Source organism: Fusarium phalaenopsidis, assembly GCF_050370095.1.
Source record: "Fusarium phalaenopsidis strain FUZ10S chromosome Unknown contig_32306, whole genome shotgun sequence".
In the NCBI taxonomy this organism is placed as follows: Eukaryota; Fungi; Ascomycota; class Sordariomycetes; order Hypocreales; family Nectriaceae; genus Fusarium; species Fusarium phalaenopsidis.
The window spans coordinates 205,537-228,897 of NW_028145403.1; the positions used below are offsets into that span (position 1 = coordinate 205,537).

Here is a 23,361-nt window from a genome sequence, read left to right on the forward strand (position 1 = left end):
GGCGTTAATGTCAAATGACAGGGCAGTATTGAAAAGATCAAGCCCTGCTTTCGTCACATCGCCAGCGAATCTGTCGTCAGCATCCTCATTGGAGAGATGTGCAGCAGTCGCTAGTAACTGCAATATCTCAGCAGGGCAGCACATGTAGCTGTTCATGGAGGCGTTTTGCAAGAGAATTGACTTGCTCTGGGCAAGCGTTGCTAGGAGGCCGGACAGGGGATCTTTCACCAAAGACTGTGCAAACGCAGAATAACTGACCAGATATAATCAGCACTATGCAAAGAAACGGTGAATCGATTACTAACATTATTAGATCCGATATGATAAACTTTTCTAGCGTCTCTTCATCTCGCCCGACAGGGGGAGAATCCAAGAACAACTGGATGGCACCCTCCAGATGAGGCTTCCAGTTATGTCTCCCAGACTCGATAAGCTCAATATTGATGAGAAGCAAAATTGTCGTGAGGAGGACAATTCTCTCACAAGACTGAAGGTTCTGGATGGCCGTGTGTAAAAGTCTCAGGCTTCTCTGTCTGGCCTGGAACGAATGCATCAATGCTCGATGTGACGCTTCCACAGAATGGTTCCGGTCCGCTGAAGTCGAAACATGATCATTTTCATCGTATACAGGCGCTTTCAGTAGATTTGACATGTGTGCAGATGCGGCCGCTATGATCGCTTGTTTTAATATAGGATGGTGTACACCCATGGGTACCAGATGCCGAAAGGGGTTACGGTCTGGCAGGTCGACGGCGACAAGATCCTGACAAAGTCGATGGGTAACTGCATGAATTCAGTGTTGAGTTTCACCAGGCTGGATTTAATGAAACGTACAGTAGTCCAAGTAGTAGCGTGCCATAGAATCGACATGCCGAAAAGATGGATCGCCAAGCCCGAAAGGGGACGAAGACGGTAACTGGAAGCAACTTATCGACTGTACTTCATCACCTATAAACATTTTGCTACTAGATGTCGTCCTCTGCGCTGCTGCTAAAGATTTCTCATGTCGGATTCGACACACCTTCTCCCCTTGGGCATCCGCGTACTTTGCAGGTAGACTTTTGCCGGCCGACTTGCCTCTGCTGGCCACAGCATTTGTCCATTTGTATAGCCTACCGTAGCCAAGACACTGAATACCAGAAAAGGTGCATCTTTTGCATTGAGGTTGAGAAGAATCGCAGGTGAGTCTACGACTTCGACAGGTATGGCAAGGCTTGGAATTGCCTCCCATTTGCTTAACGCTCGCGGCGAGAGCTAGCGGCAGGTACTTTTCCGAGGGTCTTCATACAAACTGCAAACAATTAAAGCGGTGCAAGGCTTCGAGAAAGGCAGCGGTGATGGTCACGGGTGGAGGATGAGGGAGGCTAAAGCAGGGGGGCGAAGAAGGGGACGATTGATGGAGGGCTGGAAAAGCCTGGCGTCTAATAAATGCGTCTAATAAATACGGTCAACACGTGATGCTGACTCATCCAAGCCGTGATACTATCACGTGAAGATGCGATCCTTATATCTTTACCACGTAAGTGATACAGTGATTACGATGAATGTCTCCAAGTTTTACAAGGACTTGATGCGCTTAAATCAATGTCATCCACACTGTCTCACCCAGGTGCTACCGGTAAATTGGAACCTGAGCAAAGTGTTGCCCAAGACCGCGAATAATAAAGTACAGTTGTATTTCATCCACTAGGAGTGCTTCCTGGGAGCTGGCCAGGTCGAGCGAATATATCAGGGCCCCATGCCAAAAAAAAAAAAAAGAAAAAAAAAAAGGTGCAAAGTCAGCAACCCTCTTATGCCGACTCTTGCCAGCTAACAGCAACATCACTAGATTTCCCCCCATTGAAACCACCCTCCTCATACGGACAACAGCTGACTGCGACAACCGAGTCCATGAGCGCTTCAAATTCGATAAAGTCTCCTGCCTTGCTCGAGTCCATCCAGCCCTTCATGGTGTAGTAGGGAGTGTTTTGAAACGTGTTGAAAGGATCGTGAACCTGGTACCACTCAAACTTTGCCTGCGGATCCACGTTCTCCTGCAGGTAGGTTGTCATAGCCTCGGCAAAATTTCCAGCGCAACTTCTGTGCTCAGGCTTGCCGATAACTGCGTAAAGTCCTGGATTGCAAGCCATGTATTGCATATCGTGGACTTTGACCCTGTCCTCAACAACCTTGAACATCTTTCTGGCATGGTTCGAGTAGAGGAACTGGCCGACAGCAGGAGGTGCTTGGCTGCCCAAGAACCATCTTGTATAAGATGTAGAGAAATGCTCGCACGAGGTGTCGGACGAGTAAGGGGCACGCCAGGCCATCATATCAACGACCTGCTCTCCGTGGAGGTCGATAATGCGAAACCGGCACCCAGCCTTGACGGCGAAGGCAAAGCCACGACCTGCAGGGACGATATGGGTTTTGGCAGCACCAGTGAGGGCGTTGACGACGGAAGAAGCCATGTCTGGACTGGATCAGCCACTTGATCAAGTGACTGACGGTATTTGAAGGTGGGGTGGGTAAATGAGTTGTGATGTGAGTCAGGGGAAATTGGGGACAGGAATGTCGATGCTGTTGGCGAGCTCTGTGGTCCAAAGCTCTCACTCAGACGGGAGATGGATGGGGATTTATACTCCAGTCCAAGCACCATGGCACCATGCCATTTGCCCTCTCAACAACCCGACGACGGCTGATGGAATTCCGGTCAATTCGGGCCATGCCGTACCTACCTATAGATAACAACACGAGCATCCACTCAACAGGACTGAAAGCTGTGTTTCGGCGTCGATGTGGTAAAGTCGTACCTAGTCATGGAAAATCGCTCTACCCTGAAAAGGCAGCCCAGAACCAGACTCACCTCCCTCCCAGCTAATAAACCGTGCGGGATATAGCATGGCCAAACTAGCGTTACCTATTTGCTGTGCGGGGTCATTCAAATTTTCTTCTTCCCGCTTGTATCTGACCTTGGACCTTCGTTGTTCGTGATGCGTCCAGACTCGCTACGGACCATCGGTTGTTACGTCTATCCCCGCAGTTTTGGTTTTAGCGTCTTGTAAGGGGGGTGGGGACATTTCTTGGCTTCCCCTTTTGGCAATAGGGCCTTTGCTAGTACTCACGAATCTGATGATGTACTCGCATCCCGCCACCATTTTATTTCATTGAACCCTTTTCTATACAGCTCTAGAACGATAAGAAGCCTCAGTTCTCGGCCCTTCTCAAGTGACGCCGTGTTACTCCCACTCGCCCATTAAAATCGAGTCTGAATGCGTCATACGCTGACACAGTTGTGCTACGCTGCACCTCCAAAAGGCCTGGCTGACAGTTCCTTCAAGAATCGAGCATCAAGATAGCCAGCAAAGTACATCTAATAATAGTGTCGTCTGTACTAAAGACATCGAATATTGAAGCATTTTTCGAGGGCTCGCCAGCGGCTCTGAGCGACTACGCGGTTCAGGATTTGACCTTCAGTACGTTCTCTCTAAGTGCACGGCATCTCGCGGAGACGCTGTCGATATGGTGAGAGCTAAGTACCCCCTATTGGCTACTTTTGGCACCTTAGATCGGCCTTTCCAGTCAACATGATGGATTTTTCTTGTCAAGGCGTTGTGTGTGGGGCGACTAGAGTGAGAAAGGTTTCTCGAAACCTCCAGAGCTTCTTAAATAGCTCCACTGGATTCAGTTGGCGATCAAGATAGTCAATTCAGCCTTCCTCAACTGTGCTCAAGTCAGTCGGACCAACAAACGACCCGAATTCCTACCCGCACCGCCAATCACTTGTCGAGTGTAGACCTCATACTCAGACAAGAGCCAACCATGTGCAGGTGATCCCAATGTTCTTGGAGAGCGTAATCGGCTGTGCGGATATACGGATATACACCACACTGAAGTGAGTTCGTCAGGAACACAAGACTGACTCTTGTGACTAGTTCGCTCTAATAATTATACCTCGTTTAGGAGATGCTTGAGTATCTATCACTGGAGCAGCTTATCGATTTGCCGCTTCATCAGATAGATGGACATGTTAGCAGGAATTCTTACGAGTGAAGTGCTCATTCTGGCGCCGGATATACAAGGCGAATGTCATCTTTTCTTCTGTTTTCACAGTGGTGGCTATCACTAACGTCGCATTACTTGCACAGCCATTGCGGTGATTTCTTAGTCTAGAATGAGTCACCATTCGAATAGTGCTTATGCAGCCCCACTCAAAACTGCAACGTCGTGTTACGGTGAAAGAATTCTTCTCATTAAATACCATTTCATGACCTCACTGCTTGCATCTTTGCAGCCGAAGCATACTATTACAATAATACGAACATGGCCGAGACCGTACCACAGGATAAACCGACCGTAGTCTGCGTCTTGTAAGTTGACTCCCCCCTTTCACTGCAGTCTAGTCGCTGAATGATACAGCTGCGGTGCCGCAGCTGGCTACAACGAAATCCACCTCGAGGCCGCGCGCTCTTTGGCGCGTGAATTCCACAAGAAAAATGTCCATCTTGTGTACGGCGGAGGCACGGTCGGGCTGATGGGCGAACTTGCCAAAACGCTTGTGTCCCTCTCTGGTCCAGAAGTCGTCCACGGCATCATCCCCAAAGCTCTGATCCGAGTCGAAGAAGGTTATCAGGACAAGGAGTCGGACTCGGGATCAAAGAGAGCTGAGCGAATTGTTCAAAATAACGGGGCCGAGTTTGGGCGTGTCACCGTCGTCCCCGACATGCATAGCCGCAAGCAGTTGATGGCGAAACAAGTCTTTGGGGGAGGCCCGGGATCGGGATTTATTGCTTTACCTGGTGGCTTTGGCACTATGGAAGAGGTTATGGAGATGACGACGTGGAACCAACTTGGAATCCACCATGTTGGTGTTCTCTTGTTGAACATCAACGGTTACTGGAATCATCTTGTTGCTTGGGTCAAGAATGCAGTTGATGAAGGGTTCCTTTCGAGTCAGAACGCCAGTATCCTGATACATACGGATGATACGGCTGCTGCTCTGGAAAAGCTGCGGGCTTATCAGGTCAGCGGCGACAGATTGGAGCTGAGCTGGGGTGACGAGTAATCTGGGTCGATCCCTTCATCAAGTTCTCAACTCCACTCTATTTAGTTTCATATTAATACCATGGTCGTTATCACAAAGCAACATGTGTCATCTTTCCCAATACTCTTCTCTATGAATCAAACAATGGGCATACGTGTCGAGGCGATTTGGCGTAAGGGTTGATCTGAAAGACAATGTTATGACTCTTTTGATGAAAGCCAATGAACCTTGGTCTCTGTACATCATTGAAAAGCCATGACTATCTACAAAATCCCAGTACAACATTCGTCAAACCTTCCACCGTCAAAAATGACGGAAACAGGCACGCTGCCTGTTACACCCAGAGGAGCTACCCGGGACCTAAGGCACTTTCATAAAAGCAGGTAGGCCGACATGTTTCTCAACTAACCCTCTATCTTGTCCGAGGTCAAAGAATATTATTTACCACCTCAGCCTGGTACCGGTCTCTTCATAAACTAAAAAGTTACGCCATTAACGTTGTTTGACGTTGATATGTTAGGAATGGTCACTATGAGTATCCCACTGACACTATCACACCCATACGACAATATTAACAAAGCCCTTGCAGCTTAGAGAGAACACAGACTGGCATTAATTAAGATTATCCCGAGGAAGAAAAACGTAAATAAGGACAAAGGGTAAAATTAAGATCTTTAAATCCTCTTCAACGTGTCAAGACTCCCACGTTTTCACCCCGCTGCTAAAGCACTATCTTGGGCTCTGGCTAGCTTGGTGAGATAATGCTAGCATGGTATCACGTGCAATGGTTACCACTTTCCAACTCCAGGTGCAAAAACTCTTGGGCGAGCGGCGCATCCTGCTCAAACACGGTATAGCGCCCCTTATTCTCAGCCTTGTTTTCACTGCCGCGCACATCATAGCAGCTGAATCAGGGAACGTGGATGCCAAGATATTACTGGAACAGTGAATCCTTACCTGATTGGCTGGTCGAGATTGCCAGATATTCTGATGTCATTCCATTCTCCAGATCATCGCCTGGATTGCCCAAAACAGCACAAACGCAGCGCCGCTCAGCCTCCACCATGATATCTCCAGATTCACTGCCTTGTCAGTGCCTCGTAGAATTATCCTTCGAGATCAATGCGATCGGATTATTCAACGAGACTAGTTGATCAATTACCAAGGTTGACGAATCCGGGCGCTCTAGCGAATTGGCATCCTGCATGATGATTGCATGGCTGTGCCTGAATTGTAGCACACGGTCTCAGCTGGTGAAGTGAAATGAATATATATATCTCGAGAATACGCATGTTCCATGGTTGGCCCTCTCTGATATCCATCTACAAAATCATATCACCAACGACTCGCCTTTATCATGCGGCGCTTCAACCCTCTTTTCTTCCTCTTCTCCTACCCCCTCGTTGGGGCCATGCCCAGTGCTCATCTCTCAACAAGAGACGTTGAAGGCCTAAACTGGAAGCCGTGTGATCTACCTTTGCCAGAGGCCGTCAAAAACGCTACCACGGCCCCAGTCGACTGCGCTACACTCGAAGTTCCTCTCGACTACACCAACCCCAAGTCGGACAAGAAGCTACAATTGCAAATTGTCAAGGTCAATGCAACAGAGAAGCCCGTCAAAGGCAGTGTCATCTTCAACCCTGGAGGCCCTGGGAGTAGTGGTGTTGAAGAAGTCACACAAAAAGGCCCGCTCTACGTCAAGTAAGTCACGCTCAGATATCGCATACCTGACCGCTAACAATCAACCAGGACTCTCGGTGGTCACTTCAACGTAATTGGCTTCGATGCACGGTAAGAATTTCTCTGAAGCATGATTGAATAGCCAAAACTGACAACTCTGCAGAGGCACAGGCCGAACCCTGCCCTTCATTTGTGATACTGGAAGCGCTGCCCCTGACACTCCTGAATCGACAAAGCTATCTCGCCGCGACAACAAGTACCCTCACCCCTACTCCGACGTACCCCCATCGCCACTGTACGATCTTCTCAAGTATCAGGTGTGGGAGCTCAGTGCAGAGTATGCCAAGATCTGTGTCGAGCCCAACAAGGAGAATGCCACCTTCTACGGAACAGCCTTCGTCGCTAGGGACATGCTGTCCATTGTTGATGCTCTCAAGGAAGACGGCCTCCTTAGGTTCTGGGGACGTTCTTACAGTACCATTTTGGGACAGACCTTTGCCGCCATGTTCCCTGATCGTGTTGGCCGTATGCTTCTCGATGCTGTGGTTATTCCCGACGAGTACTACTCTGGCACCTGGCTCAGCGCCCTTTCAGGAGTAGAATCGACAATCCTGCGCTTCTTTGAAGAATGTGTCGATGCCGGTGTTGATTATTGCCCTCTCGCCAACTTCACAGGCCCAAACACCACCGCCCAAGACCTCATGGATGTTACAGTCGAGGTCTGGGATGAACTCGCCAAGGACCCAGTCTTGGTATCAAAGGACTTTCCAATCCCTTATCTCACACCTGGAAACGTCAGCGTGCTACTCGCCAGCAAAGCCCAGATCCACTCGGCACTCTATGAGCCAGCATCCTTCACCGGCATGTTTCAGGTTCTCGTTCCTCTTCTGAACCGCAACTTCAGCGTGTGGACCGACCCTGTGAAGCCAGAGACACCCGAAGAGCAAGAAGAGCCATGGAACATTTCCCAGGGTCCCAACTTTCACGCAATTGGGTGCTCGGATGCCGCCTTCAGGGCTGACTCGCCGGAGGATATGTACAACATTGTCGAGGGTCAGAATGCGCAGAGCTCATTCGGCGAGATTCTTGGCCCAAAGACATGGATGTGTGCTCGATGGCCCGTGTTTGCTGCTGAGAGATACGAGGGAGAGTGGCAAGGATTGAACACCAGCTTTCCACTTCTGTTTGCCAACGGCCAATGGGACCCAATCACGCCTCTCACTGGTGCCTGGAATGCTGCATCGAGATTCAACGGAAGTAGAGTGCTAACCCATGAGGGCTTTGGGGTAAGTCATCTCATCTTATCTTGAGTTGAGTAAAAAGCTAACAGACCCAGCACGGTGTAATGAAGCAGCCGTCCAACTGCACCAACAAGGCGATTCGAGCATACTTCCAAGATGGTGTCCTGCCTGAGCTGGGCACCAAGTGCAAGCCCAATAAGAGTTCCTTTGAGCAGTTTGCAATTGATCTGGAGAAGGGAGTTGGAACCGCGCCATGGGGAAATGAGTAAAGCGTCATCTGTGGACTATTGGCATGATTTTGAAAGAACATGATTTGTACTATTATTCCATGACCGACTACGCATACAAGTTTTAGTACAGCACAAATTCTTGCGTTTGATTATTAAGTAAAGCTCGACTTGAGAACCAGAAAACCCCTACATGGCCATGCCAACGGCAGTAAAACTACTAGGTGTGAGCAAAAGTCACCATGCACAAAGTCCAACACTCTATCAGTGTTTGAAAGAAGGAAATACTCTCTTCAACAAAATAGTACCCCCAAGCGCCATAATCCCGAATGCTCACTGTGCGTATGGCCCCTGCCACTGGCTAGGACCAGCCTCGCCATTGTACAACTGATAATCATATCCAGCAGCCGCCAAGGGCTGATCATCACTGCCCCCCGTACCAGGGTCGTCATGGGTATAGCCTCCAGCATCAGCAGCGCTGTATTCATATGGCTGGTAATATGCATGCTCGTAGACCCTAGGGTTGACACCTATGCTCTCCGTAATAGACGGGTCCTCTTGTCGGTACATCGCCTCCTGGCTTTGCTCGTCGCCTCGGCGTCCCTTGTGGTGTTTCCTTGAGCTTCTCTTGCTGGATGAGGACTTCCTGCTCTGCCTTAAGCTTGAGCTGCGGGGCTCGGGCATGGGATAAATCCAGATCAAGAACTCCTTGTCTCCATCGGAAAGCTCAGTATTCATAGGGATCACTATCCCGCCTTGGGCGTCTCCTCGTTCCACTGGGTAATGCATGATGGACTTGGGATCGTAAGCATTGCGTATTGCCGTGGAAGCCTTGTCCAGCTTGCGATAGTTGTGTGCGACTTTTTGAGCATCCCATCCTCTCCTGCCCTGAACTATTCTATAGTTCCACTTGATCGGACAGTCGGGATGAGCGTGCTCATGCTCCATGCCTAGAGCGTGGCCAAACTCATGCAAGACATCAGATTGCCTGTGCTTTCGCCGATCCTCCGCGCTTCGCTGGTCGTCGTGATGCATGTTCAACGTCATGGTCGATTCATCTGGGTGTAGCTCAGCGTCATTGCCAATACACGAGCTCGAGACACCGTGAGAGATGAATGAAACGCGGATGTCGGAGGCTCTGGGGTCGTCATCCTCGAGGAAGACGAATCTGATCCGCATACGAAGGGTGTTGTAGTGCTCCTCGATGAGAGACTTGACCTTGTCCTTGTCGGATGAGTGGCCGTTCAGGAAGCATACAAAGAGGAAGAACTTGTCCTCGGGCCATAAGCGATGATTCAAGCCAGCCGCGTTTGCCCATCCCCCGGTAGCAGTGTCTGGGCCGACATCATCGTTGTCGTTAGGGCCCCCGTCATATTCAGCGTTACCACCAGTCCAGGACGAGCCTGGATCTGGCCGCTGATAGCCATGACCGAAGGGGTACTGATCAGTGTAATCTGAAGACATGTCTGCAACCTTCAGACGACAATAGGGCATTGAAAAAGATTACCCTGGTAAGGTAGGAGTAGCTCACTGCTACCAATGAGACGGAAACTGGAAGGTTGAAGGCAGGTGGCGAAGAGAGTGCTTGTATAAATGTCATTAGACAAGTGCAACACATTGGTTGCCTTCCGTTGGGCACAAACAACGTGGCTCGGTTATCATGGTTCGCCCTGCTACAAGAGGCAACGGCATATCGAGGCTACTGCCTACAAGGCGAGCGACAAGGCCGAACCGGAGATTACCAGGAATGAGCTCGTATAGCGTTCGATCAAATTGATCACTCGGCGTCTACCAACTCCCACAACGGTCAAGTATTACAGAGTGAAGTGATATTATCCTCACTTAGACAGAGGCGATCAGACTAGCTGATTCAATGTATCAACTTAGCTGACTACCTTGACAACGAGTCAGGCGTTAGTTAAGCCGAATGGGAAGCCTAGCCTGGAGTAGCGGGTTGAGGGATTTATGCGCGTCGGCTGAACGCTGAACCGCCATCACAACTGAGGGCTTTGCCTAGACATACCATAGGCTCTGAATGCCCCTCCTCTGCATTCTGTGATGTGTCTCCGACCATATGAACACTTGAAAAGCTCCACTTGAGGTGAACTTGCGCCGTCTTTTCCTACGTTGACCTGCCTGACTACACCATTTGCACTCTTCTGATGAGTTGTTCTCTCCGGGTGTCTGCAGATGGCCAGCACACTGACTCAGCGCCACCATAGCCAAGGCTGTTCGGAATCCATGCGTTCGTCCCAGTTGGCTGATATCCAAATATCCACTGCGAACACACGGTGCGTGACTTGGCAAGCAAACTCACTGTAGTGGCTATTGGCTAGTGGGTTTGCTGACGGTATTTTCAACCGTCGCTCGTACCCGTGCTGACTCTGATGCGGGATGCGTGGGGGGCAACCTCTTCGAATTGTGGGTGAGGCCAGCTGCACAAATGTGCTACGAATCAGTTGCCTAGTCTGTGAATGCGGTGAAGGAAGAGGGTGTGTTCAGGACCGTGAGCGTCTAGTTTAGGCATCAAAGGAGGAGGCACTGTTTCTGATGAACAAGATGGCCATCCATTCATCCGTTTCGGCACTGAGGATGGTGTTTAGAGAGCGACCAGATGAAAGATGGCGAAAGGGACGGTCCGTTCGTGACTTGAATATGAGAACATGCCTCATGATCACTATTTGGTGGATTAGAAATTCCCAAGGTGATTGGGATTCACGAAGCAAAGATTACAAAAGTAACGCCTTTCATTACTATGGACATAGGTCTGATCAGTGAAGTAGATGGAAAAGAATAAGGCTGCATTTGTAATACGCAAAGACGCACGATGAGGATACAGAATAACCAAGGGTAAAAAGTCTCGTGTTCTTGACTGGTGATAGTTGAACTCCGGCCGGTGGTGTTTGAGTGCACTGTTTCTGGACTTATCTTCTGTCCAGCCCTGTTCTTGGTTTCCATTCCATGCTTTGCACTCAGGTTATATGAGAGAGGCATTGAATATATTAGAGCTTGTGCTATTTATAGTCCTTCGGCCCCCGATTGGTCAACTTGGAGTTTCTGGGCGACTCTTATCTGACGTCGTCGTTCTTACTCTATGTTCACTCCTGATCCTTCACTGCCAACTGTATCTCCCAACAAGAGGCATTGGTTACCACATTTAGCCCATCACAGAATATCAAAAGAAAGACAGATCCGAAGCCTCACCGCTTCCTTGTGTACCGCCCTCAACCTAACTTCCATGCCAAAGGAACGATCGGCGAACGAGACACACACAACCTATCGTCAATCAGCTTGGAGTACGCATGGGAGGTCACTGACTGAGCCTCAGCTGTCTCAATCACCCACAATAGCATTATAACAACCTATAATCAGAGATTTAAAAGAACTATAAGTAGTCTGGCAAGCGTCCGTTCTTCCAGCTTCGCTTTTCCTCTAGCAACTATCAACCTCACCAAGAAACGAAACAAGACGACCGAAACGACGCCCAAAAACAACATCAAAGCAAACACTGCGTCCACACACCAACAAACCACCATGTGTCGCAAACTCACCATCGTCACATCCTGCAGTAAGTGCTGGTTTTTGATGAATACCAAATTTGAAGACGAGATCTGCGACCAGGCTAAAGGCAAGCTGGGTGGGTGCCAGTTTGGAATCCTAACAGATCGGATCGAGTACAATTCCATTTGTGATCCCTGCTTTCAGAAGCAAAAGAAGAAGAGGGAGAAGGATAGGGATAACTGTCGTCTTTCTTAGGTGTCTTCGGTAATGCTCTCTTTTGTAGATGTGTCCTCACGAGAATCCGAAGGCAAGGGGATAGAGATAAAGGCAGGTGCACTGGAGGCAAGAGAATCAGTAGTGCTCTCCCCTTAGAGAGAGGCCCAAAATTCTTTGTAGGATCAAGGGGTCGCTCTCGAGTAGGTAGCTAACATTGCTTGAGTCTGGTATTCTGCCTCCTCGAGCACTGGCAAAACCATGCAGGGGTGGGCAGAGAGGTCAAAAGCATTAATTTCGCACTATTCTAGCATCTTGATCTATTTGGACTTACCTATCATTTTATTTACATGCCTAGCGCCCTGGTGTATCTCCATGCGACGGATAAGCCCAACGCTCCCTCTAACACTTGTCACTCTTATCAACGTCCATATTCTTGCAGCCCTTGGAGCAATAACCCTTGTACTTGATATCTCTATTCGTACCGGGCGCACAGTAGAACAGAGAATTCTTAACATGCTTTCGGTCGGCCTAGTTTCATTCTACTTTCGGAGCAAGGCAAGCTGATACTCACTATGAGGACACTAGGCTTGATGGCTTCACCGTTCATCGTCCAGCTTGGAGAAAATTCTCCTAAACTGACGCTCCGAGCTAGGCCAAACGGTATAGAATTGCCTTGAATCTAGATGACCTCATATTCGAGGGCGACATGGAAGCTGTAGGGATGAAGGCAAGAAGCCTCCAGCCAACAAGGATCACGAAACTCACGAAGCTACCACCCTACCATACACAGTCGTGCTAGTAATTCCTTCAATTCAGCGCCCCGAGACTTACCCCGATGCCGAATGCAAATATATGAACCAGGCCATTTTATTCTCCGTTCCGACGCCACTGGTGACTCCGTTCTGGCATGGGGCAACGATCCTTGACTAAAATGATCATACCAAAGACCCCGAGAGAAAGTCCGACATCAACAGGTCATGCAGCGTAACTGTTAACGTCCATGAGCCGCACAAATGAGAGTGCGCGTGGTTTACCCCGCAGCAAGATGCTGGGGGGCGGCGCAAGTTTCGGCCCATTGATTAACTATGGCAAGGGGAAACGCACAAATACATGTAAGGTAATAAAAACCAACCAGACTTTCGAGTTCGTACCAAGGAATTTACCAGCAAATCCTGTTATCTATCCGTCAATTTGTTTCTGTCTATCAGACGAACTAGACCTACTTCCTAAAGCGAGCGAGTGTAGTCCCGCTTGCTACATCTTCCAGCTTTTGCCCACAGAGCTATTTATTCTTCCAAGCACTTGTATACAAGTGTGAGAGTAAAGAGAAATGAAGCTTTTGTTTCCGCTGCGTACTATATTTTTCTTTATATCGTTTTTCACCTACATCTGCGGCGCTCAGCAGTTCAGCACGAAACATGGTTAGTTGAAAATAAGCCCTGCCACTTGTCTCTGCTTATTGACGATGATAGGCCTTGTACCTTTTAAATTCGAGCAACTTCCCCTAGGAAGTATCAAGGCCTCTGGGTGGCTCAAGGACCAGATTGAGCTTTCAGCTGAGGGTCTTGGTGGCCACTTGTTCGACTTTTATCGGTATGTCCAACGCTCCACATGGCTCGGAGGCGACTTCGAGTACAGTGAGCTTCACGAATCCGCCCCGTACTGGTTTAACTACATTGTGCCAATGGCGTGGGTTTTGGACGATAATCGCTTAAAATCACAAGCGAGACAATTTCTTGATTATGTATTGGAGCATCAAGCCGAGGACGGCTGGTTGGGTCCCGAGAAAACTAGAGAAACGAGGGGAGTCTGGGCCAGAAGCCTTCTCCTCTTCGGCTTTGTGGTGAGCTCCCGCACCATTTCCATCATATTTCAACATTACTTATGGTTCCAGCAATATGCGGAGGCAGATGCTTCACAAACGGAAAGAATCGTCGACTCAATCCACAAGTTTACAGTCCTAGTGCATTCCATGTTGAAGGACAACTTCACTGGGTTGCTTCAAGGCGAAAACGACAACTTTGATCCTTATGGTTTTGGTGTTTCTCGCACTCATGAGTTGCCAATCTCGCTGATGTGGCTCTATGAAACACATCCAAGGAACAACTCAGCGTTGATACTCGAAACGATCGAACTCATGTTTGAAGGTGGACGGAAGGGAGGCCGCGATTGGACCACTTTTTTTGTGAATGGCACCTTTCCTACCAAAGGCACAGGCACATTTCGTCCGAGCGGCTTTACTCACGGTGTCAATCTTGCCCAAGGTTAGAATACGGTACATGTGCTTTTCTGCCTACAGTCCTAATCATTTTTTACAGGATTGAGGTATCCAACCGTTCTGTACCGACTGACCAATGATTCCAACCTTGTTCATCAAACACATGAGGCTGTAAACCTAACTCTCGAGTACCAAACATCACTTTCGGGCACAATTATTGGTGATGAGCATCTCGGCGGACTCAGTCCTCAAAGAGGGAACGAATAAGTTGCACGCCCCCGAGAGTACATCAAACTAATAGCTCCCAGTTCAGAACTCTGCATGGCTGTCGAGTCCATGTTTTCCTACGCCTTCCTATACCGATTTCACGGATCAAACTTGTTTGCGGACAGGGCTGAGCTTGCTGCTTTCAACGCCCTTCCCGCGGCAATGAGCCCTGATTGTGAGTAGAGGACATCCAACCTAATACGTATTTGACACTTAATTACTTGCTGTGTACTGATCTATATAGGGTGGTCTCATCAATATGTCACCCAGACCAATCAGCCGTGGTCCCGAAATTTGACGGCCAACCCGTTCTTCAATGTTGTTTCATATTCTAATAGCTTCGGGTTGGAGCCGAATTTTGTAAGCCTTGACTGGAACCGTCAACACCATTCATCTAATTCTGACTTGTCAGCCTTGCTGTACCGTCAACCATCCGCAGGGATACCCAAAATATGTTGCATCGTCGTTTGTTAAGTATGGAGAAAATGGCCTTGTCCATATGTTACTCGGCCCATCGATTGTAGAGACCAAGGTCAAGAACAGGCCGATTCAAGGTACGTATTATGAAAACAAGTGACCCAGCTCCACTAACTCTAGTCCAAGTGAAATGTCGGACTAACTATCCGTTCTCGGATCGACTGGACTATGAAATCCTAGCTGCCGTCGATTTTGACTTTTATGTTCGAATCCCACAGTGGGTAGACGAAACCACGGCGCTGAGCCAATTTGCCGGCCAAAAACCCCAATCGATTTCGGCAGAAAATGGACTTTATCGCATGTCGATTCGGAAAGGCTTCCACAGATTGTCTATCTACCTCCCTATGACGACCACCATTGCATACAGGAACAACACCGTTGGTGTATATCGTGGCCCTCTGCTCTACGCCGCCGACATCAAATACTCCTCTTCATCCCATCGACCGCTCAATTGGACAGACAGACAGCCCTTGCCAACTTCCGAGGTGGATGCTCGAAGTCTCGATTGGGTGCTTGAACCCACATCCAACTGGCGATACGCGATAGACCCCACGACAATTAAGCTTGGGAGGGCCATTCCTTACAGCACCAAGCTGCCAAACCCACTGTTCGATAGACACAATTTCTTACCGAGTCTCGAGGTCGACGCTTACCCTTTGAACTGGCCAGAGACGCTGGGTACTGCCGCTCTACCTCCAGAGCATGTGGAGGTTAAAAAGCCAGAGGTCACAAAGCTTAAGCTCATTCCGTTTGGGGCTGCCAAACTTCATATAGCTCAATTCCCTATTGTGAAATAGATCAGTGATGCCTTTTAGGTATAGGTTGGTATGAAACATAGCCACGGCTATAGGTATTATAGTTATGTATCAATTTAACCAAATCCACATCCAGAGCAGCATCTCTTCAAGGAACGTACATGTGTCATCAATACCAAACTTTTACATCAAGACCATGCAACTGACAAAAGGAGTGAGTTTCATAGCCCATCGTCATCAATCCTCATCACTTCCGGCCCCTTTAGTAGTACTCCTTCTTACACTTCCCATCATGGCCGCGACGATATCCATTCTGACAGACACAATAGTCTCCCTTCTTCCGCTCGTAATCCGGACAATTGCACTGATCTCTATCTTTGATCTGGCCATGAGGACACTTGCAGTAGTTGCCCTTTCTGTACTGACCGTCCGGACAGACGCAGTCGTTGCCCTTCTTCACAAGCTCCCCGGGACAATTGCACTGGTCCTTATCCTTGACCAGACCATGAGGACACTTGCAGTAGTTGCCCTTCTTCACAAGCTCCCCGGGACAATTGCACTGGTCCTTATCCTTGACCAGACCATGAGGACACTTGCAGTAGTTGCCCTTTTGGTATTGTCCGTCGGGGCAGACGCACTTATCTCCCTTCTTGACAAGCTCGCCAGGACACTTGCAGTAGATTCCATGTCTGATCTGGCCGTGGGGACACTTGCAGAACTTGTCCTTCTTCTGGAGGTCTCCGGGACACTTGCAATAGTCTCCCTTCTTGACCTGAATACCAGGACACTTGCAGTCCTTGCCCTGTTTGATCTGGCCATGGGGACAGTTGCAGTGCTTGCCATCCTTGATCTGGCCCCAGGGGCAGACGCAGTGATGGTGCTTGTCGTAGTGCTGACCGTAAGGGCAGTATTCGTAACCGCCGCGGGCGACTAGATCCTCATCGTCCCTTGCCTCGAGATCGACGTCCTCGGGCTCTGGCTGAGGGATGGCTGCCACTGAAAAGGCACCCAAGAGGAAACCCAGGAAGAGATTTTTAAGAAGCATGTTGGTAGGTTGGTCAGACGTCGATAGTTTGTCGAGATGGTAGTATAAGGAAATGAGTTTGATGGTTGTCTCAAAGAAAGAACAAGAGGATGTCCAGAGGTGTTTGTATCTCTGACTACCCTTGGGTGAAATAGTTGAAATGGGAATGTCAAAGGGTCTTTATGTACTATCGTGTTTGCTTCCATGACGGTACTCAAGTTGGTTCTTCTCAAGAACCTGATTCTGTCGTCGAGCTGGACACACTCCGTCGCGAATCGGAGCACAATCATGCAGCTTGCGATTAGCCTCAGCTCGTATTCAGATCCAAACTCAAATCTCTCGATAACTCATAACCTCTCAGACACCGAGGCACATCACCCTCTCTTAGAGATAGAGTGGACTGCGGCAGGAGCCGAACATGACTTGACCGCAACCTGCAGTTCGCGATCAGGCTTAATGGGTTCTTCAATTAGGGTCTATAACCGCTTGGTTGGCTACAAGGAGGAATTGAGTTTACAGTGCTAATTTTAGGACATTCCCAAGGCGGCAGTTGGGCGAGAGAAGAGGCCGTTTATGAAGTTAAGGTGAAATATGCTTGTCTAAACAAGCATACATGCAATGTTCAGGTGAGGTGGCTGTATTAGAGTACCGTGGTGGTGAGAAGACGTTGTGTTGTCCCTCTATGCCAAGAATGTCCATGTGCTCGCCTTGAAGGGATGAATTAGAAGACTTACATGATGTGTGTTCCGCTGCTATCGTACCCTTCTTCTTGTGCGACAAACCACTGCGTGTTGAGATCCGTAATGCGAGCACTGCGTAGAGGGACATATACCGAAAGAACTGTCATGCACAACCGAGATCCTCATCATTGTGAGCATCGAGCACTGAACCAACTTTCCGACACATACGAGCTTTCCATGAACTCGAGTTTGACTACTCAGTTGAGGCTTCTCCCTGACGGATGCATGACCTCAACCTCTGCCCAGCTCTCCGGTAGCTCACCGATGATCCGAGCCTCCGAGATGCGGAGCGTCACACGGAGGAGGTTCTAGACCGAGCCCTGGTTGGATGCCAAGTTGTAGACCCGCAAATTAAGAAGCGCCGGTGACCGAGAGCCGGAAGTTTACTCTCCCGAGTATGGCATTCTCGGCGAGACAACACATTCGATGACTCATCTTCCGTCAATGTTCCGTCAATTCAACTCGGAATATGCCTCTTCCGTATGTATTGAAGCCGATTCAACAAGACAGCCGATCACCCAAAAATGGGTCACGGAGCCCCGAGGTGACATGAATCATCGGCTGAACTGGCAAACTCTTTAAAGTGGGATATCAAGGATATAAGCGTAAGACGGCAATGCCCGACCCTAAAACTCTCTGCAGTGAGGAGCAACAAGAGGTTCTTCTCCCGTCCCTCCCTTTCATCTCGGAGAACCGTCCTTGTCAAATGATTCCATAACAGAATCTCGGTCGTTGGCTTACACGCATGTGAATCTTACATGTTGCCTCGTTTGGCCCCCAACATGGCAAGCCATTGGCAAACACAACCTCAGCTCCGAGGGATTATGGTTATCACAGAGTGTTTGCAGAACTCTTCCCGCATCTTCCTTGGAGTTGGGCAGTTTTTGATCCATGCCCATTACTACCTATTCAATGGCACGGCTGTCTTTCTTCCGGCTGGCAACGAACTCGCAGGAAATAGAATCATCTACGATACAGAGAATTCGGGTGAAAAGAGAAGACAATAATTGACAGACTTGCCGGGGGAGTACAGGTTCGGGTTCCGGCTTAGCCGCACACCTTTGGGTTTCAGCCCAGGCCCAGCTGAGAGACTAGTCGACATGAGGCCTCACATTTTCGACCAAACCTGATGTGTCTCTTTCCAGGCCAGTACATTAAAAACAACATCCGGTTAATTTGTCCATGGCTTCCACCATGTCATTCCGTTAGTTTCTCGGCAGCCTCCCTTGAGAAGTTTGCATTGTGTCGACTGAGAAGCTCAAAATATCGTCAAAAATTCTATTCCAATAGACGCCGCATCGTTGCATTTACCCAAACATTCTCATGTGCTAAGGATTTGTCTAAAAAAGCTTTGTTTTGTGCCTTAAATTACAATGAGGCTTGAGGAAAGGTGGGCTGGGAAACTGGAATGCACTGTTGGAAGTGATGCCGTCTAGTACGATCGAACCTTAGAACCGGCTGAGAACCTCCATTAAATAGGAATGAGATCATTGTCGGCTCGTCTCTTCCCTATCTTCTAACGCTTTCATAATTCTTCCATGATAGCAACAGTCAACTTTGTTTGCCTCTGCCGTGCGCAAGTAGGCGCTCTCTGCAACGAGAAACCCTTTATCTCCTACTCGTGGCGTTCCAAGTATTTGTTGCTAATCCCAATATGACTGACACGTTCCTTTCCTTCCAATAACGAGACGACATGCCATACTCTACGCACCGAGATGAGTGTGGAGATTATCACTTAGATGGTGTGTATATATGGTGCTGATCGATCCCTGCAAGTTCCAAGGATAGAAGAGGTAAAGCAACATGTATAAACTACATTTCTCGGTACTCTACGACAGACCGAGATCCTTCTGCAACTGCTCCAGCTCATATCTGAGCTCCGGGACGCGGGGGAGAGACCATTCTAGAACGTTTGTAAATATGTCTTTGATAGTTTCGGTGCCATCCTCAGCGCATATGTTGGTCTTTGCCCCCGCAGCCAGCAGAGTCCTCGCTATAGAGATGTACGATCTGAGAGTATCCATAGGCATAGTGTGGTCAAAGATGGTGCCATCAATCATCCCTTCAGCCACGAGATAAAGCGACGTGAGGCCGTGGCGATCCCGCAGATTCACCGGCGCGCCTTGAGCCAGGTTTGCTTCGACCGCTTGGAGGTTCTCGCTACCTCGATCAGACGCCAGGAAGCCTGCCGCCCAAAAGAGAGGCGTTCGGCCGCGACTGTCTTTAGAAAAGACGTTAGCTCTGCCGTCAGTAATGAGAATCTCTGCGCTTGGACCTATGGCCAAGTGAAGGGGCGTCACTCCGTGGATTGTCATATCCGAGCCCTGACAGCGGACAGCAGCCGTGGACATAACTGCAGCCTCGGCATCTAGGAGTAGCCGGGTCATTCCAGGCGATACACGAGCCGCGACGTGTAGCGGAGTGTAAGATTCCATGGCCATATCGCCAAATTCGAACCACATTTTGCCCTTGCCAGCACCACGGGGCTTGCTACGCAGAGGCCCCTCGCTCAAACCTCCAACCCACACCTCCCAGTTCAGTAGAAGTTTGGCGGCTTCTGCATTGTCCTTGCAACAGGCTGCACTTAAAGGTGTCTGCGGGCAGTTGGAGTGGGCGTCGCAAATCGGTTCGTGCTCCGTTTCAAGGAGACTAGACACCATCTCGACATCATCCCTCCTGACGGAATCGAGCAGAGGTGAGGTTTTGTTCTTGTTCAGCTTATCGATCCTTGCTTTGCCTAAATGCACAAGCGCTGATACCATGTCCAAATCCCGCTTCTTGACTGCCAGACCGAGCGGCGAGAGGCCATCCCACTCTTGGTCACAGTCAGCACTATGCTTTATCAGGAGTTTGACGAGCTCCAAGTGACTGGCAGCAACGGCCATCAAGATCAGAGGACACCCGTTGGGTGCATGCAGCGTGCCACTCCTAACAACCAGTCGAGCGAGGCCTAAATCGTCGTTCGACTCCAAGATCCTCTTGACTGCGTAGTTGATGGGCGAATAGCCGTCGTGGTCGCAACCTCGTTGGTTGACATTGTGTTGCATCAACAACTGAACAATATCTTGGCGGCCTCTCATGGTAGCGACGAGTAATGGCTCACGACCCATCCTATCCCCTCTGCAGCGTGCGTAGTCGTATTCAAGCAGGAGCTTGATAAGGTCTACTCGACCGCTCGCCACGGCTATGGAAAACACATGTTCTCCGACCTCGTTCTCGAGGTCTCGCGCTTCGCCCACTTCCAGCAGAAACTCTGCCAAGGCTAAGTGCCCTCTTGAAATAGCCTCGACCAGAGGTCGCGGTCCAAGGAGTCCGCTCAAGCTCGCTCCGCGGCTCACCAGACTTCGAGCGATGTCCAACGACATGCCATCATTGATGACTCGCTCGATGGCATAGAGAAAGGGCGTGTGCCTCTTTTTGTCCAGAATATTCGGCCTAGCGGAATGATCCAGAAGCAGATCTACAATGTCTTGTCGACCTGTTTCCACGGCCAGGTGAAGCGGGCTCTTCCCCTCCGGATCTCTCCCTGAGCCGTTGACTTGAATGGTCTTTTCTTCAAGGAGGTATTTCGCCCATTTAAAATTGCCCTCTTCGCAAGCATCGCATAAATCGTTAAGATCCTCGTCATCTGACAGGTCATGTTGGAAATATTTGACGGGAGATCTTGGGACAAACCTCGTTTCTGCGAACACAAACTTGGTCTTTTCTGGGCTCCAGGGTGGACTAGATGCCAGTGGAGGGAACGACGCGTCCATCAGCTTCTTGAGAAATACATCATCAAAATTTGGTTTTGGCTCCTCTGGAGATGTCTTCAGTGGGACAAGGACATCAGACTCTTCATCAACACTACCAGTCAGTGAAGCTGGCTTCATAAGCATCCAGCCACCAAATGGCGTCCATCGAAGATCAAAATGCGGTGACAAAGATGGAAAAATGATATCCTTGACAGAGTCTAGGGGGCGATCTTCAAGTTTCTGGGTCTCATGCCACATCTCCGGAGGTGGTTCAATCGGGGCGCTCAGCGGTTGCTTCATGGTTCCTGGCCGATGTGATTGAAGCGCTTTCATGACTGCCACCTTGTCGAAGGGTTCGTTGAAACGCCTCGGGGAAGAAACAAAAGCTGCGGTGGACCTCTTGCGTACGGGCTTGGGAAGAACAGCAGCATTCTTGGGGCCATGTTCCTCTGTCTTCTTCTCCAAACGCTTTGGAGTCAAGGCATTGCTCTTCGGTTGCATCTGGACCGACGGCGGCTTTTGACCATCTGTCATCGACTTGGCGAGCAAGGCTCTGTAGTTGGCGACATAAGGGCCGCTCTTGAGTATCTCCTCATCAATATCAAACTCAACTTCGGTGTTGGTGGAGCTAGACCATCTACTACTGCTACTAATGGACGTAGAGATAGAATTCGTGTCTTTGCCTTCGCGGATGGAGCGAGCGTCACGGGCACTCTTGGCAAACGTTTTCCTAGAGCCGGGCTGGCCGAGCACGGAGTTTTGCTTTGCGGCATCATTTCTGCAAAAACAAGCGGTTCAGTATTTTCACACTTTTGAGGGAGTAGAAATCGAGGGCACTCACTCCCGAACGAGGCTGATTAGGAGCATGACCGTCTGTAGTTGGCGGTGCAGCGTTTGCTCCTCTTTGCCGACCGAACTCTGGCTCCAGAGTAGCCTGATCTTGCTGGTTAATGCGAGACCCTTGGATCCGTCGCTACTTGAGATGACCTTTTTCACGTGTTCTTCGAGGTCGCCGATAATGTCGTCGCAATCCCGCATGGATGACCTGATGGTATTCTTGAGTTGGTCCGAGACGGTCGGCTGTCCGTCTAGCAGTTTCTCCAGTTGCTCGACAGACACGGCAAAGAGGCGTAGCTGATTCGCAAGCTTTGCGACCGACTTGTTGGCTGCTCGGTAGCTCGTGATAAAGTCGTCGAGTTCCTTGGCCGATGCTACGGCGCGTGCGCCAAGTCCCACGCAGCTGGCGACGAGGCCGACAATCCCGGCTGGCTCCATGGCATCGTGAGTCTTGAGGATGAAGCTGGCAGCTTTTTGAGGTGGGGAGAATGCCTTGTCTCTGAAAAGGATCTGGACCGAGAGTGTTTGCCACGGGCTGAACACCCACCATGACAAGAACGCCTTGAAATCGTACTGTGGCGTTGATACCCCGTCTCGTTAGGCCAATGGTTGGGCGTTTTACATGAGAACTAACGACGCCCGCAGCTCTCAAAAGCAGGGATCTCAGCAGGGTGAGTGATGCATTCGCCTCGGTCAGGCGTTGACTGCAAAAGGCGAGGCTCAAGTCAAGACTGGAATAAAACACCGTACTCAATGGTTTAATCCTTACATTCTTCTAGACTTGCATGCAATTACAAGTGTCAGGCTGGTTGATGATGCGAGCTACTAGCCCAGTGATGAGCCATGCAGGCTAAAAACAGACTAACGCAGTATGTCTCAGAGCCGAACGCAGTTGCGCAACATCAGGCTTCAGTGCTTCTCGTGAGACTGATTGAACTCTCGACAACACGTTTCAGGGTTACAAAAAGACCGGGATGGTTTGAGCAGTTCTCTTGCTGGGTTGCCTTGATCTGCCTGTGGGTATGTAATGGGTTAAATAACTTGAATGATTTGACCGGGACCCTCACCATATTCTTCCAGCCTTTTCGTGAACTTAATCTCTCTGTCCTGTCGTTGCCCTCATCAGGGCTAATAATAGATAACCTTAAAACTTTGACAGAGATCAAGTTATATGCGCCATGAACCTCAAAATAGATTTGCATCATTAGCATCTGGAGAAGAATATGATGAGACAGAAGCAGAGGTATGCATGCCTTTTAACCTTACCTTCAACTCACAGAACCCCCCTATAAAAGAAGCTGTATGCAACTTTCAATCCCGCGATATGGCTCTCTGTTTCAGTCCATAATTGATTGTCTCAACGAAGCAACGACAACGGTAACAGTGTATTCATGACATTTAACATGTGCTGACAATATCCA

At 49.4% G+C, this 23,361-nt stretch overlaps 6 protein-coding genes across 6 annotated transcripts; 2 read left to right on the plus strand and 4 right to left on the minus strand.

Annotated features, from left to right (window-relative positions):
* Nucleotides 1-1,790: 1,790 nt before the first annotated feature.
* LRP88_10899 (urea carboxylase-associated family protein) lies at nt 1,791-2,450 on the minus strand (the record flags this gene model as incomplete). Its single annotated transcript, XM_083247347.1, has 1 exon — nt 1,791-2,450. The coding sequence occupies one exon, from the start codon at nt 2,448-2,450 to the stop codon at nt 1,791-1,793; it is 660 nt and encodes a 219-aa protein (XP_083096495.1).
* A 1,852-nt stretch (nt 2,451-4,302) lies between these two features.
* On the plus strand, nt 4,303-5,044 carry LRP88_10900 (LOG family protein; the record flags this gene model as incomplete). Its single annotated transcript, XM_083247348.1, has 2 exons — nt 4,303-4,349; nt 4,399-5,044. 2 exons carry the CDS (start codon nt 4,303-4,305, stop codon nt 5,042-5,044), a joined length of 693 nt encoding a protein of 230 aa, XP_083096496.1.
* Nucleotides 5,045-6,380: 1,336 nt separating this feature from the next.
* On the plus strand, nt 6,381-8,213 carry LRP88_10901 (alpha/beta hydrolase; the record flags this gene model as incomplete). Its single annotated transcript, XM_083247349.1, has 4 exons — nt 6,381-6,724; nt 6,773-6,814; nt 6,867-7,989; nt 8,040-8,213. 4 exons carry the CDS (start codon nt 6,381-6,383, stop codon nt 8,211-8,213), a joined length of 1,683 nt encoding a protein of 560 aa, XP_083096497.1.
* A 291-nt stretch (nt 8,214-8,504) lies between these two features.
* Nucleotides 8,505-9,635, minus strand: LRP88_10902 (uncharacterized protein; the record flags this gene model as incomplete). Its single annotated transcript, XM_083247350.1, has 1 exon — nt 8,505-9,635. One exon carries the CDS (start codon nt 9,633-9,635, stop codon nt 8,505-8,507), a length of 1,131 nt encoding a protein of 376 aa, XP_083096498.1.
* Nucleotides 9,636-15,867: 6,232 nt separating this feature from the next.
* LRP88_10903 (uncharacterized protein) lies at nt 15,868-16,650 on the minus strand (the record flags this gene model as incomplete). Its single annotated transcript, XM_083247351.1, has 1 exon — nt 15,868-16,650. One exon carries the CDS (start codon nt 16,648-16,650, stop codon nt 15,868-15,870), a length of 783 nt encoding a protein of 260 aa, XP_083096499.1.
* A 2,548-nt stretch (nt 16,651-19,198) lies between these two features.
* On the minus strand, nt 19,199-22,378 carry LRP88_10904 (ankyrin repeat domain-containing protein; the record flags this gene model as incomplete). Its single annotated transcript, XM_083247352.1, has 2 exons — nt 19,199-21,881; nt 21,945-22,378. The coding sequence occupies 2 exons, from the start codon at nt 22,376-22,378 to the stop codon at nt 19,199-19,201; spliced, it is 3,117 nt and encodes a 1,038-aa protein (XP_083096500.1).
* Nucleotides 22,379-23,361: the final 983 nt, after the last annotated feature.